This window comes from Desmodus rotundus, chromosome 4 (genome assembly GCF_022682495.2).
Source record: "Desmodus rotundus isolate HL8 chromosome 4, HLdesRot8A.1, whole genome shotgun sequence".
NCBI lineage: Eukaryota > Metazoa > Chordata > Mammalia > Chiroptera > Phyllostomidae > Desmodus > Desmodus rotundus.
In genome coordinates, this window is record NC_071390.1 from 146,490,356 (window position 1) to 146,504,975 (window position 14,620).

The following is a 14,620-nucleotide window of genomic DNA, read 5'->3' on the forward strand; positions in this document are numbered from 1 at the left end:
CAGAGGAAGAAGGAAAGTAGAATAGCCCTTCCCCTTTAATGACATTTCCTGGAAGTTCCATGGATCACTTATTTTTATATCCTAGTAGAACTTTATCACATGGCCACATAATGCTACAGAGAAGTGGGGAAACACAGTCTTCTTCCGGACAGAGACGGGCCCTATTGAAAACCAAGGATTCTACTAAAAAAGAAAAGGGGAAAAGATACTGGAAAAGCCCTTTTGCTACAGAGGTCTTTTTCATTTGCAGTGTTCCATAGGTAAATTTATTCACTATATAAATAGGTCAATAGAGAAAAGTAAGTTTCCTATAAGAAAACATCAAAAATCTATTTTAGAAATTTTGCAAACTATATTTAATTTTTCTACCCTGGCTGGTGTGGATCAGTGGATTGACAGCTGGCCTGAAAACCAGAGGTTGCCAATTCAATTCCTGGTGGGGGCACATGCCTGGGTTGTGGGCCAGGTCCCTTGGTTGGGAGCACTCTAGAGGCAACTAATCCATGTTTCTCTCACATATTGATGTTTCTCTCTCTCCCTCCATTCACCTCTCTCTAAAAATAAATAAAATCTTAAAAAAATTAATTTTTCTAAATGCTGACTTAAGATGGCCTATCTTGTTTCATATAGCAGATGAATATTCCTTTTTCTAGAAGTATACTTTGTGATGCAAGAAAGAATAAAAGCCAAATAGAAAACATTTTAAAAGGAAAGTATTCGAAACTACCACATAGTTGCATACCACCTGGCAAGTAGACAACTCTAAAACAAGTTGGAGCCCTGCCAATGGAGTCATATGTCCCTACTGGGCTGGGCTGCAAAAACATGCACCTGCCTGTATGTGCCAAGGATGCTCCCTGCTGCAATCTATTTAATGCAGTGGCACAAAAGCACTCAATATAACCCAACGGTAAGCTTAAAAGATATTTGTATAGAAGTTCTGTTATTCCAAAATGATAGTGAAGCTTGATTAATTATTGGGCATTTACATGGGTGAAATTATCATAAATTTTCTTCAAGAAATGCACAAACAACTGGGTACCTGGTAATTCTATTCTAAATTGGGTCAAACTACAGACCTCCCTTGAGCTATCTTCTAGGAATTTACACTATAAACGAAGTATGTGAATATGCATGTTTGGAAGGCTTTACAGAATTGGATCCTATGATGTACTGATGGAGCATTACAAGCTGTCAAGAAAGTGTTGCCTGGGATAATGACTGCTAGCTGCAGGACCCAGAGAAATGCTACCTCAACAAGATATAATTGTAGAAAATATTAGAAACCTCCAGGGTTCTGCATCACACTTTACTTAGAAGAAAATTTCATTTTAGCAAAGACCTTAAAATGGGTGTATTTCTAAAATTTAGGAGAATAAAAGTGTCCCCCAAAACCACTTACAGGATTTTCCTCTGCTTTAATTCAAACACAGATAATAATATACTAACATTGATAATAATATTAAAGAATACATTAGTCCTTGAGGCAGTGATAGCTCTCTTTTTTGCTTTTTGCAGAAATGCTGCCAATTTATGTAGTTTCTAATATTGTAAAAGACATAAAAACATTTATTTACAAAAAAGAGTAATTGTAGTAGCTTGCTAAAAAGTAGATAAAATTATGAACATTTTCCAAAAAAACAAACTGCCTTTTGTACTTTTAGAAGTTGCTTATCATTTTAAGGTTTTTGTCATGTTTTACAAAAAGTAAGTTTGCAGAGAAAAGTATGCATTGTGAAATGGTCTACATAAACTGGGATCTAAATAGCTAAGGCCCGCATAACTGATATCGTAGCACTTTAACTCCATGGCCATGTGGAGTTGCCTCATGTATTATGATGAATAACTGGCCCTTCTGTTTTAGGGTACCTTCCTGGCAAACCAAAGGGTTTCCTTTTGAATCCAACCTGTTCTATTGTAATATTGCCAAGGTTGCAAAAGAAAAGCCTAAAATGGGGACCTAGAAACAACATTCCATCAGTCTAATATTTTAATCTGTGAGTAAATGAGCATATGTACAAGTAGACAATACCATGCAAATTACATTGACTATTTTGGTTTTGTGGGCAGGAATCAGTATTTGGGGCTCATCTGATTGTCCATTTCACATGAGACATAAAGTATATGGTTCATATTGTACATTAAGTTACCTGGCTAATTTCTCACATAGTGGATTTTACAAACTGTGGTAAAATATACACAGCAAATTTTACAATTCAAACTATTTTAAGTGTACAGTTTTATGGTACTTAATACATTCACATTGTTGTGCAACCATCACCACCATCCACCTTGGTTTTTATCCTCCTATACTAAACATTGTATTAATTAAACAACTCTTCATTACCCACTCTCCTCAGACCCTAGTAACCTATATTGTACTTTTTCTCTATGAATTTGACTATAGAGGTACTCATCTAAGTGGAATTATACAGTATTTGTCCTGGATTATTTCACTTAGCATAAAGTCTTCAAGGTTCATACATGTTGTAGCAGAGCTTAGTATTTCATTGTATGTACACAAGATCTGTCTAGAAGGTATCCAGCCATGTGATATGAAAAACAGACATTTATTGAAGAAGATACAAGAAACATTGTAGATATGATAAAGATGTATCAGTCTCTTTCAAAGTAGGCACCTTGGGACCTCACCCAGTTCTCCCAATCACCATCAGCTGCCCTGTCATTTTTTTCCCGAATCTCATCGACGGTCAGATCTATTCCCTTTATAGCCTTTCAAAGGTGATTTTAGTTTTGGGAAAAGCCAGAAGTTGCAGGATGCCAAATCTGGGCTGTAGGGGGGCTGAGTCACCTGGGTGATTTGATAGTTCGCCAAAAAACTCTGCACAAGACATGATGTATGAGCAGGTGCTTTGCTGTCATGATGAAGCTGCCAATTACCAGTTGTCCATAACTGCAGTCTTCTAAATCATCCGGATAGTTTCTGTGGAAGAATGTTCGAGCTTAATGCAAAATTTGATGCAGATTCACTGCTCTAGTCAGTCATTTTGAATGTAATGGCCACACAGTACACATGCTCACTCAACAGCATCTACCGCCCCCACTGACTTAGAACAGTGAAGTCGTCATTGTTCATGCATGTGCATTCCAGTCCACTTTCCTCGGCTGCCAGGTTATATCTATGTCATACAAACTGTTCTTATTATATTAACAATGGCTGGGGTTTTTCTGGACAGGCCTCATATACTGTATTTGTTTAACCACTTAATCTGTCAGTGGGTACTTGGGTTGCTTCTACCTTTTGGCTACTGTGAATGCGTCTGTGATGTTTGGTGTACAAATATCTGTTTGAGTCCCTGCTTTCTTTGGTATATATATGAGGAAGTGAAGCTGCTGAATCATATGATAATTTTATTTTTAATTTTTTGAAGATTCTCCATACTGTTCTCTCCATAGTAACTGCACCATTTTACATTCCCAGTAGTAATGCACAAGGATTCCTGTTTCTTTATATTCTCATCAACATTTGCTCCTTTCTTGTTTTTTTTTTTTTTATGGTAATAGCCATCCTAGTGATTGTGAATATCCCCTTGTGATTGTTATTTGCATTTCCTTAATGATTAGTTGAGTCAAGCACCTTTTCATGTGTTTATTGGCCATTTGTATATAATTTTGGAGAAATGTCTATTCAAATCTTTGCCTATTTTTAATTTTTTTTGTTATTGTTGAGTTGTAGGGCATTCTTCATATATTCTGGATATCATCTTATCAGATATGTGATCTCACATGTTTTAAGGAATAATTAAATCCTCAGTGATGGCTGAGTAGCAGAAGATTCAAGGGGATGGACTCAAGATCTGTATAAGTGAATAAAATATACTGGTAAGCATAATTCATCGGAAGGAGGAATAGCTAAAGGCTAGCAATTCCCCACAAATGCCAAAGTAAAGGGGTTTGGTCTATCACTCTTGGGCACAGTTTTGTTGCTTTTACGCCCCTTAATGTGGGGAAATGGAATTAACTCAAGTTTTGCCCCATTTTTCTCAGATATTAACAACCATATCAAAGACCCACCACAGACAGATCAATAATTTCCTTTAAATCAGCTTCTCGAACTTCATTTACATAATTTTTCATATAACATGTAATATTTTACAAATACCTTTAAGTCAACTTAACTTTAAAATTAAATTTATCCTAAAATGAAACTTTAAAATGAATATATTATTGTAGCAAATGGAAAGCCAGAATCAGGTGCCCTTCCAGCTACAGCAGATTAAACATCAATTACTCCTTTGTTATCTAGGAGAACCCTTGCTGGTGGCCCTAGACAACCATGCCCTCTCTTAACAATGTGCCCAACTACATCTGCCAGCATGCTTTTAGTTGGGACTATTTATTGGACAGAGTGTGCTATTCATAGTTATGCACAGGTTTGTGCCCAGGGAGTAGAAATAGGCTGATGGTGTCAAAGTGCCATCTTAATTGGCTTTCCATACTACACTTCGGGAAACACTGCTCTAGCCTGGAGAATAGTTCTTGAGATTTTGTTCTTGACAGAAAGAGCCATAGATTCCTCCAGGGCATGTTCTGTATATGTGAGGGAAATGGAAAAATGGGATGAAGGCCCAGAAGCCCTCTTTCTGCCTCAGCCTCAATCCCCACTGGTTTTTACAGCCAGAAGTTATGGGAATTTCTCTTCTTGGCACTGAAACCCTGGGCTGGGGGGCCTGGTATGGGACTGAGACCCCTCGCTTCTCAGTGGGGGAACTCTGTAGCCAAGATATCCTTCCCAATGAAACCAGAAAAGTTGGTGTTTATGCTGCCTGTTCCTACCAGAACCAATAAGTAGAGACAAGGATTGACTCTGTGTGCTTTTTTAAGATTCTGGTGATCTGAGAAGACAGCGGGTTAGGTACCCTCAAAACCATCTTAATATCTCATCTCAAGCTGACCTTTTTATAAGGAGAAGGGTAGGTAAGGGGTTTGAAAAAAGGTTAATTAGATAAAGGTTGCAGTTTAGGGTGATTTGCTTAGTACTTCTTTAATCCATTGGTCAAGAACTCAGATACCATCTCCATGGCTTCCAGACTCCTTGGGGCACAAAGGTTGAATTACTTGTTGACTTCCTGGAATCATGTAGGTCATGCATTCCTGTTTCTCCAATAACAGCTTTCCAAATGCATTAATCACTTAAGCCTATCATCTAAGGCTAAAATCTTTAACTCTTGAGTTACTTTATCATTCTCCTATTAGTAGTTATCTTATTTCTATCAGATTTCATATGCAAGTAATCATTTTGCTGTTGAGTACAACTGTCCTTCCACTTATTAGAAACCATTCTGCAGGCAATTTGACATGACTAAAGGCATGATAAGATAGGTTAGTGTTGGTGTTGCAATTCATCTGTAAGTTTTTAGTACAGTTGACAAATGTTGCACATTTTCCAGCTGGGGCTCCATTACCTTTATAAAAAAATATTTATTTTTTAGAGAGGGGGAGGGAAGAATCAGGAAACAACAATGTGTAAGTGAAACATCAGTGGGTTGCCTCTCACATACCCGCAACTGGGGACCTGTCCTGGCACCCAGGCATGTGCCCTGACTGGGAATTAAGCCAGTGACTATTTCGGTTTGCAGAACAATGCCCCAGCCACTGAGCCGCACCAGTCAGGACTACATTAGTGTTTTTTAAAGAAAATATTTCCCTGTCCTTTAGGGTTACCACAAGTCCCCAATTATCTTTCCAGGATAGTACAAATGCCTACAAAACATGAAAGTTTGTTTGACGTAGGTTCCAGTCCACTTTTCTTCTAGTTGGCTTTCTGGGGATCCTGTCTTCCAAGTCTTGAGTAGCACCTTATCTCCAGGCTCAAAGGGATGTACCGAACCTGTGGGGGAGAGATCTCTAATACAAGTGAAGTCATTAATTACAGCTAAGGTCTGACTTTGATGTTGTACGTGGTTCTTTACCTTCACTTCTCGATCTACATACACGTCTCCCACCCCAATTGTTGCTTGAAATGGTTGTATACCATTTCATAAGGACTCAACTGACAACAGTTCAAGGAGCCACCCTTATCCTGATCAGAGCAGGAGGTAAAACTTGATCCCAGTGGAGACGAATTTCTTGACACGAGTTGGCTACATTTTTCTTCAAGTTGTCATTTATCTTCTTTACCTTCCCAGAAGCCTAATGTCTCCATGCAATGTGGAGTCTCCACTTGATTCCTAAAAATATACTAACCTTCTTTGTAATTTCTGAAACAAAAGCAGGTCCATTATTGCTCTGGATAGGCCAAAGCAAGGAATTATTTCCTTCAGTAGGGCTTTCATTACGTCCAATGATTTCTCAGTTCTAGTAGGCTAGGCCTCTACCTATCCAGAAAAGGTATTAACAAAGACTAACAAATATTTCCATCCTAGGATGCTCAGTGTCTGGGTAAAGTTTATTTGCCAGTCTTCAAACACATGCTGCCCTGGGTATTTTTTCCCTTCTTTCTTCTGACAGGGATCTGTCTTAGGATTGTTCTGGCACACATGGCTTCAGAAATTCCAGGACCTGTGAGCCATGATTTAATATAAATGGTTCAAAACCCCAGCTCTTAGCTTTTTCTAAGTCTGCAGTTGAATATTCAGGGTCAAATTGTGACAAGTCTAGAATAGGTACAAAAGGCATTATAAATGTTTCTTAAGCAGCCTCTTTCACTGCTCAATTGGCCAGATTGTTCCCTTTGGCCACTTCAGTGTCCTCTTTCTCATGCCCAGGGTAGTGCATAACTATCACCTAAAAAGGTACCTACCTGAACAGCCTCTAATAATTTCAAATTTCTGTTGCAAGCTTAATTTCCTTTCTATTGGAGGTTAATAGTCCTCTTTCCTTCCAGATGCACATTCTCTCTTAAATCAAGTCTATATTCAGCACAGCCATGTATTAGTATGGCTGAGTCAGGCTCTGGAAGAAGGGAGGCAGGATTAACTTACAGTTTTTTGTTTTTTTTTTTAAAGATTATTTATTTTTAGAGACAGAAAGGGAGGGAAAAAAGAGGGAGAAAAACATTCACATGTGAGAGATATTGGTTGCCTCTTGCACGCCCCCAATGGAACACACCTGGCCTGCAACCCAGGCATGTGTCCTGCTAGGAATTGAACCCGTGACCTTGTGGTTCGAAGGTCAGCACTCAATTCACTGAGCCACGCCAACCAGGGCCTTACTTAGCTTTAAATTGCTTGGTACCTTCCCATTCTTCTAGCAGTGAGCCAAAAATTTCATTTTTGCTCAAGCAGGCTCAACACTTGGTGGGTTGCATAAATGGTGGTACGCTGTTCCAAGGAAAACTTCATGTTCTTGTAAAAGCTCACAGAATGGAGGCTCCCCACCCCATTTGTCTACCAGACAAAGCTCTGTAATACACAAACTGGAGGGCACATTAATTCCTGACAACTGTTCTAAGTTGTAAGCTGGGCCTACAATTCAACCAGACAGAGTTCTGTGATATCACACAAACCTTAATTCCTAATGACCAGTTCTACGTTGTAACCCGGGACTGCAATTCTGAACCAGAAAGTGCAGTGATTCAACCTAAAGTGAAGGCAACAGAGAGTGCTGAGAATTGGAGTCCCTAAGTGAAATCACTTGGCAGCTGCTAGGGAGTATCCAAATCTGTACCCTGGGGCACCCCAGTCAAGACAGCCAATGGGACTCCCTGCCAAATACCTAGACTTACCAAAGAGTCGGGAAGGTGTCCCACCAGAGTTGCCAGAAAATGAAACCAGAAGAATAGGTGTTCACACTGCCTGTCACCACCAGAAGCATTAAGTAGACACAAGGATTGAATCTTTATGGGCATTTTATTCAGATGCCGACAATCTGAGAAGACAGAAGCTTATGTACCCTCAAAAACCATCTTAACATCTCATCTCAAGTCAACCTTTTTATAAGAAGAAAGGGTAGGTAAGGGATTTGGAAAAAAAGGTTAATTGGATAGGAGCTGCAATCCAGGGATGATTTTCCAAGTACTTTTTTAATCTGATCAACAACTCAGACACCATTTCCATCACCTGCAGACCTCCTGGGGCACAAAAGTTGAATTGCCTGTTGACCTTCTGGAGTCACATAGGTCATGCATTCTAGTTCCTAGAATAACAGCTTTCCCCATGCATTAATCACTTAAGTCTATCAACTAAAGCTAAAATCGTTAATTCCTGAGTTCCCTTTTCATCTGCAACACATGGGTGACACCAGCCTGTTCCCTGTGTCTGCCCCTCCTACCAGTTTCAATGTGGCTGCTTCTTTAATTCCCAAGTTGTAGAACTACCATTCAGCCAGATTTCAATCACTTCTGAATGATGGCTGTTCTGTAGCTTAGTTGCAATTTTGATGTGGTTGTGGGACAGGGTGAGCTGCGCATTTACCTATGCCGCAATCTTGACTGAAGTTGAGTTTATTTTCTTTCAGCACTTGAATATGTCATCTGACTGCCTCCTAGCTTCCATGTTTTCAGGTGGAAAAAAAAAGCTGTTAATCTTATTAAGGATCTCTTGTAAGGACTTGATTCTCTCATGCTGCTTTCAGGATTCTTTGTCAGTGACTTTCAACAGCTTGATTACAATGCCTCTTGGTGTAGGTTTCTTTGAATTTACATACTTGGAGTTCATTGATCTTAAACAACTACACATCTTTTATCAAATTTGGGAAATTATTCGACAATTATTTCCTCAAATAGCCTTTTATCCCCTCCCCCCCTTCCTTCTTGGATATCCACTATGCAAAAATTGGTATGCTTGATGTCCCAAAGGTCTCTTAAGCTGCTCACTTTTAATTTTTTCCTTTCTGTTCTTCAGATTGGGTAATCTTAACTGACCTATCTTAAAGTCTGCTGATTCTTTCTTCTCATTACTCATCTGTTGCTGGAACCCTCCAGTGAATTCTTAGTTTCAGTTATTGTACTTTTAACTCCAAATTCCTAATTGGTTCCTTTTGATCATTTCAATCTCTATTGACTGATTCTCTTATTTGGTGAGACACTGTTTTCCTCATATCCTTTAGTTTTCTGTCCATGATTTCCTTTAGCTCTTGAAATATTTTTAAAAGGGTTCATGGGAAATCTTTGTCTAAAAGGTCCAATATCTGTGTTCTTGGGGAGTTTCTATTAAATTTTTTTTCTGTTATGGGCCATGATTTCTTATATTTATGCCTACCTTGTAATTTTCTTTGTTGGAAACTGGACCTTTTAATAATTATATCATGGCATGTTTGCAAATAAGATTTTCCTGCCTCCCTAGAGTTTGCTGTTGCTGCTTGTGATTGTTGTAGTTTGTTTGTTTACAATGACTTTTCTAAACTAACTTTGTAAAAACTCTGTATGTATTTCTGTGTGTGGCCAATGAAGTTTGTTTTGTTGGCTTAGTGGTCAGCTAGTGATTCAACAGAGATTACCTTAAATGCCTATGCCCAAAAAAAAGCAAAAACAAAAACAAAAACAAAACCAGGGTCACCCATAGACTATGGACTAAAAGTTCTCCCCCTCTATTGGTTGATATGTATTAACCTATTGGTTGAAATATAGGTCTTTTGCACATTCACAAACTTGAGTTTGCTTATTAGAAAGAAATAAAAAAGGTCTCCTTAAGATGTTATACAGGCAAATTTTATGCACTTTTAAAAATGTTATCTGCTAAAATATTTTATCTGTATTGGGAATAATCCAGCTTTCCCTCACTATTTGTGACAGCAAGACTGGACTTACAATTCCATTCTTTTAGAAGGAATACAACCATACACATTTTTCTCATAAGAATTACAATACTTTATTTTCTTTGTATATATTTTTGTTGGCAAATATCCTTTCTTTCAACAAATATTTAACTAATATGGCACACAGAACTTTCGTTCTAGTGGGAGATAACCAATAAACAAAATATATAACAAAATTATGTAGCAAACTGTATAAGAAAAATAGAGCAGGGAGGAGAGGGTGGTCGCATTCCATTTACATAGAGTTCTCAGAGGAACGACCTTTGTGATAAAGTGAGATTTGAGCACAGACCTAAAGAAATGATAGTGTGAGCCAAGTAAGTACCAAGAACATTCCAGGCAGGACAGCAGTGCAAACATCCTGAGACAGAAACATGCTAAACGTACTGGAGAGAAGGGGAGGACAGACTGATGGGAAAAGGAGAAGTAAAGTCATTGGACACAAAGCCAGAGGTGACATGGGTGGGGGCGGCTTACACAGGGCCTTGTAGACACCATGTAAGAGCTTTGGCTTTTATCCTGAGACAGGAAGCCATTGGTGGGCTTTAAGATAGGAATGATACTGACTTTTAAAGGATCACTCTGACTGTTGTGTGAGTAAGCCATGTGGAAGCAAGTGTAAAAGTGGGAGATCGGTTAGGAGGCCTTTGCTATGGCCCATGTATAGGAAGATAATACCTTAGACTGGAGTGAATGTGATAAAGATGGTGAACGGAGATCAGATTTTGGGTTTACTTTGGAAATCATAGTCACAGGATTTGTTGATGAAGTGAATGTGAGGTATAAAAGAATCAAGGATGTTCCCCATATTTTTAGCCTTAACCGGAAGAATGGAGCTGCTATTTCATGAAACAGGTAAGATCTGATCAGGACTGGGTTGGGGGTGGGGGAAGATTAAGTTTGGCTTTGTATATAGTAAGTGTGTGATGCCTGTTAGACATTTAAACAGTGCTATAGAGTAGGCAGTTAACTGTGAGTCCAGTATTCAGGATAAAGGTGTGGGCTGGGGATTCAAATATGGATTTACCTCAAGATCTGGATGGGATTGCCTAGGGAAAGAGAGCGGAAAGAGAATTAGTACAAGTTGTGAGATTTGAATCGTGGGGCACTGCAGCATTTAGAGACTGGAAAATAGGAGGAATCAGCAAGGTGACTACAGAACAGCCATTTAAGAAGGAAGAGAAGCAAGAGAGGAATATAGTGGAATCATGGCAGGCAAGATAAGGCACTTCAAACAGAGAGTATGTTATCAGCAGTTTCAAATGTTGCTGACAGGTGAAGTGAGATGAAGACCAAGTAAGAAAAATTGGATTTGAGAACACAGAGGCTACTGCTGATCTTGTGCAGATTCAGTGGAAATGAAGTTTTTCTGTAGAGGAGAGCAGATCATAGCAATAGGGTAGTATCTGGAGGGAGGTAGAAGTCAAGATTTGTTTTTTTTTTTTTAAGGATGGTAATTATTAAAATATGTTTATAAGTTGACAGAGGTGATCCAGTTGAGAGAGAAAAAAATTTTATAAGAACAGACAATTCCAAGAGTAAAATGGAACTCAGGGCAAAAGTGGCAAGTTTGGTCTCAGGAAATTTCAGTTACTGTATAGTGTAGCAGTGTATTCAGTTGTAGGAAGGTTGGTAGGTGCAATGGTGGGAGGAGGCAGGCACTGTTACTGATTTCTTCTATTTTCTAGAGAGATAAGCAAGATAATGACTTCTGAGTGAGAAGAGGGCATATATAGTCAGGAAGAAAGATGTTAAACAGCTGCCAAAGAGCACAGGGTAGGTAAATGGGTAAGGAAAATTAGTCTGAGGGGGTGAAAACACAAGGAGCTCACTTCAGAGTTAGCATAACCGTGTTTTTCTCCAGTCGACTTCAATAGCTATGAAGCAAGTATACAGGGAAATGAGCAGGGTTGTGGTTAGACAGGGAAAGTGGAAGAAGAAAGAATTGAGGCATCTGCAAAGGAGGATTTAAAACAATGGATGATGGAGTCTAAGGTAGGCAATGAGATGACTTTTAAAAAATGGGCATAACATTAAATGCATCCCTTAGTAAACAATCAATTCTCATTATTTGAGGTAATGTTCTGTAAAGTCACGATAAATACTGAGCTGCTCGTAGGGGAAATACAGGGTGAGGTACCTGACTCTGGTCACATTTTTGTTAACCAATCAATACATAATCGTGTTTTATGTGTTTCTCTTTAGACACCTATTTAATATATACTGTTGATTTATTAACCTTGAACTCATGGCTAAGAAGGGAGTTTCTCTAGGACACGTTTTCTCCACAAGGCACAGCACACACAGCCTTCCTGTGCTTAGAAATAAATACCAGACAGCTTCAGCACTATGCTGGGGGCAGTATTTAAAACGGCAAAACCACCAATAAAAAGCATGAAAAATGTGAAAAACATAGCACTATATATGCTGTGAAAAGCACAGTTGTTTTCAGTAAAAGAGGTGAAACAATAAGGCTGAGTGTATCCTTGTTTAACCGCATCTGAATATGTGTGTCAGGCAAGTTAATTTTTTGCCACTCTGCATCACATGTCATCGATGCTGCGCTATAGATTTTACAAATAAATTCTAGTGAGTACTCAAACTTGGAAACAGAGAATCTGTGAACAATGAGGACTGACTGTACATTGCCTGCAACAATTTCCTCCACAGCTCAGCCCAGTTTTGCTGCTTTTGATCAAATGGTATATATCAATTTCGGCAGATTTTCAAACACACACATTTTGCTGCCAATATCCGAAGTTTCTGCGTAAGATTTATGTACTACTTTTTGCGCCCTTGTAATCCGATGTCTCCTGTCTTCAATATATTTGTTTGAAAAGTGTTAGAAATTACACATAAAACTCCAGTTTTTTCTTCCCCATTTCAGTCATTAGCAGTTATTTCTTTAGTTGCTAACGGCTTAAGTGGGCATTAAGTAGGATTTACTAGTCCTCGTCTGAACAGCAATCTCTTAACATTTGGCTGGTGGATGTGACAGAATAATTACTTTTTAATATTTTTTCAATCGTGATTTCCGAGCCCTTGTCTCACATCATTCCATGGGTTCATTAGGTCCTGCAACAATGTAACTTGTTGGCTACCAAATAAATCAGTTTTTGGTAAGATTTTTGGAAGGGTGTTTCTTCTGATTTGTTCACATTTTTGCCTTTTTAGTCTATGGAAATAGTTGTATATTTACCTCATGTGTATTACAATCCCTTTTATTATAGTTGCAGGAGTTTAAGAGAAGGAAAAAAAATCACCTGAACACCACCACCTTCAAATAAAGCTTAACTTTTTGATATAACTGACTTTCCTCCTCCCTATAAGCCAATGTTGCCATTGTGCCTGTAGTGTGTAAAATTAAATTTGTAGCAATTTCCTTTAGCCCAGCGTATGCTTTCATTCACATCTCGAACCTCTAAATGAAGGAGAAAAATGGTAATGATAAGGTGGATTGGGACCGGCTGGGGGTGGAAAATCTTAAGGGTGAGGCTTTTCAACACTTTTCCCAAGTCTCCCATTCCCCTAAAGCTCAGGCTCATCGACATTTTAATTCAATGCCCGAGCAGCGCTTCCGGCTGAGGCTTCGCAAGTCCACCCCACAGCCGCGCAGGCACACATCCTAAATCCTTCCCATCCGTCACTCCTCGCTGGGAAAGCTCGCTCCCGTGGATGTGACTTACTTATAACTTGCCGCGCGCCAGCTCGAAGCAGCGCTGCCCGTCCCAGGACTGCGGCGCGTTAAGCGTCCGGTGTGAGGCTGGTGCCCAGGCCCAGTTCCGGACCCAGGAACGGGCCTGAGAAGGCAGTCGCGCGCTCCCCACCAGGCTGACCGCAGCTTCCGTAGCTGCTCGCGGAGGAAGCTCCAGGATAACCATTCTCCCGTCGCCCACCGGGGGGTTTGCGACCACCCCGCCCCAGCCCGGAGGGGCGGGCGCCTGCAGCTCGAGCGCTCTCCCAGGACACCCTCCCCCTCTAGTGCCCCCACCTCGGCGCACGCGCAGTAGCCCCAGCCTCCCTTATTTAGTCCGAGATGGCTTCTCTGGCGCCGCACCGTCCTCCTCCCGAAGGCGGCTCCTTCCCGGCGCACTCCGGGGCCCCTGGGACCAGCCTCGAGCTGGTCCCCAGGCAGGAGTCTCCTTAAACTGGAACGGCAGTGGCCGGACGTGAGCGTGAGGAAAAGCAGCGGCAACCGGAAAGAACTGACGGGTATCGAGGCGTTGAGCCAGGCCTCAAAGGAAGAGGAAAAGCGGAGCGAACCGAGGTTTGCCGAAGACGGCGTGCCGGAGTTGCGCGCGGAAGGGGAGGAGGGCCGAGGGTGGCAGAGGAGGGGCGCGGCGGAAACTGCCGAGGTTTGCCGAAGGCCGCAGCCTCGGAGTTGCCCGGATGTAGTTGGTGGAGCGGCGGCGGCGGCGGCAGGCGGAGGAGAAGGGCCAAGCGGCGGCTGGGGCAGAGGAGGGCAGGAGGCGGCGAAGGAGGAGAAGGCGGAGAAGGCAGTTGCTCTCCGCCGGGCTGAGCAGTACGCGTCTTAGTGCCCCCCTCCCCCCCCGGTTGGCCGCTTCCGCCGTGTAGGTGGCGCCTCTCCCCGGGCTGAGAGTGAGCGTGGTGTGGACGGAGGGAGATGGCCCGGGAGCGCCGGCGCCAGTAACGGGGAGGTGCTGAGAGTCGCCGAGGGCGCGCCGGACCCTGGTGCCGGTGCTGCCGCCCGCCCGCTCGCCCGCCCCTCGCGGCTGCTCTCCCCCCTCCCCCGACACACACTCACAGGTCGTGCATTGATGGTAATGTATGCGAGGAAACAGCAGAGACTCAGTGATGGGTAAATTGTCTTTTCGTTTCGGGCTGGGCCGTGGCGGGGGCGGGGGTGGCGGCGGCGCGGCGGCGGTGGGGGGGGGGGGCTGTT

The 14,620-nt window shown here is 41.5% G+C and overlaps 2 protein-coding genes across 7 annotated transcripts in view; one reads left to right on the forward strand and one right to left on the reverse strand.

Moving 5' to 3' along the window:
* Window positions 1–234: 234 nt before the first annotated feature.
* LOC123478001 (uncharacterized) lies at window positions 235–14,493 on the reverse strand. The gene is made up of 3 exons (XM_053923483.2): window positions 14,483–14,493; window positions 13,404–14,222; window positions 235–2,944 (listed from the first exon to the last, which is right to left on the reverse strand). Exons 1-3 carry the CDS (start codon window positions 14,491–14,493, stop codon window positions 2,809–2,811), a joined length of 966 nt encoding a protein of 321 aa, XP_053779458.1. The 3' UTR covers window positions 235–2,808.
* The window catches only part of WAC (WW domain containing adaptor with coiled-coil), a 91,567-nt gene continuing 90,690 nt past the window's right edge, over window positions 13,744–14,620 (forward strand). For 2 of the 6 annotated variants that reach the window (XM_053923414.2, XM_053923416.2), the window contains exon 1: window positions 14,072–14,536. In XM_053923414.2, coding sequence (XP_053779389.1) covers window positions 14,496–14,536 — 41 coding nt within the window. In that variant the 5' untranslated portion in view covers window positions 14,072–14,495. Of the gene's footprint in view, window positions 13,985–14,070; window positions 14,537–14,620 lie in introns of those variants that run through there. The other 4 variants (XM_024573797.3, XM_053923415.2, XM_053923413.2 and 1 more) reach the window with 4 other exon arrangements.

What these genes read in the sequence shown, in the direction of transcription:
- LOC123478001 (XM_053923483.2), bottom strand. An exon ending in TGGCGCGCGGCAAGTTATAA is followed by an intron (nt 2,945 to 13,403) that starts GTAAGTCACATC and finishes ATTCTTCCACAG; the next exon opens with AAACTATCCGGATGATTTAG.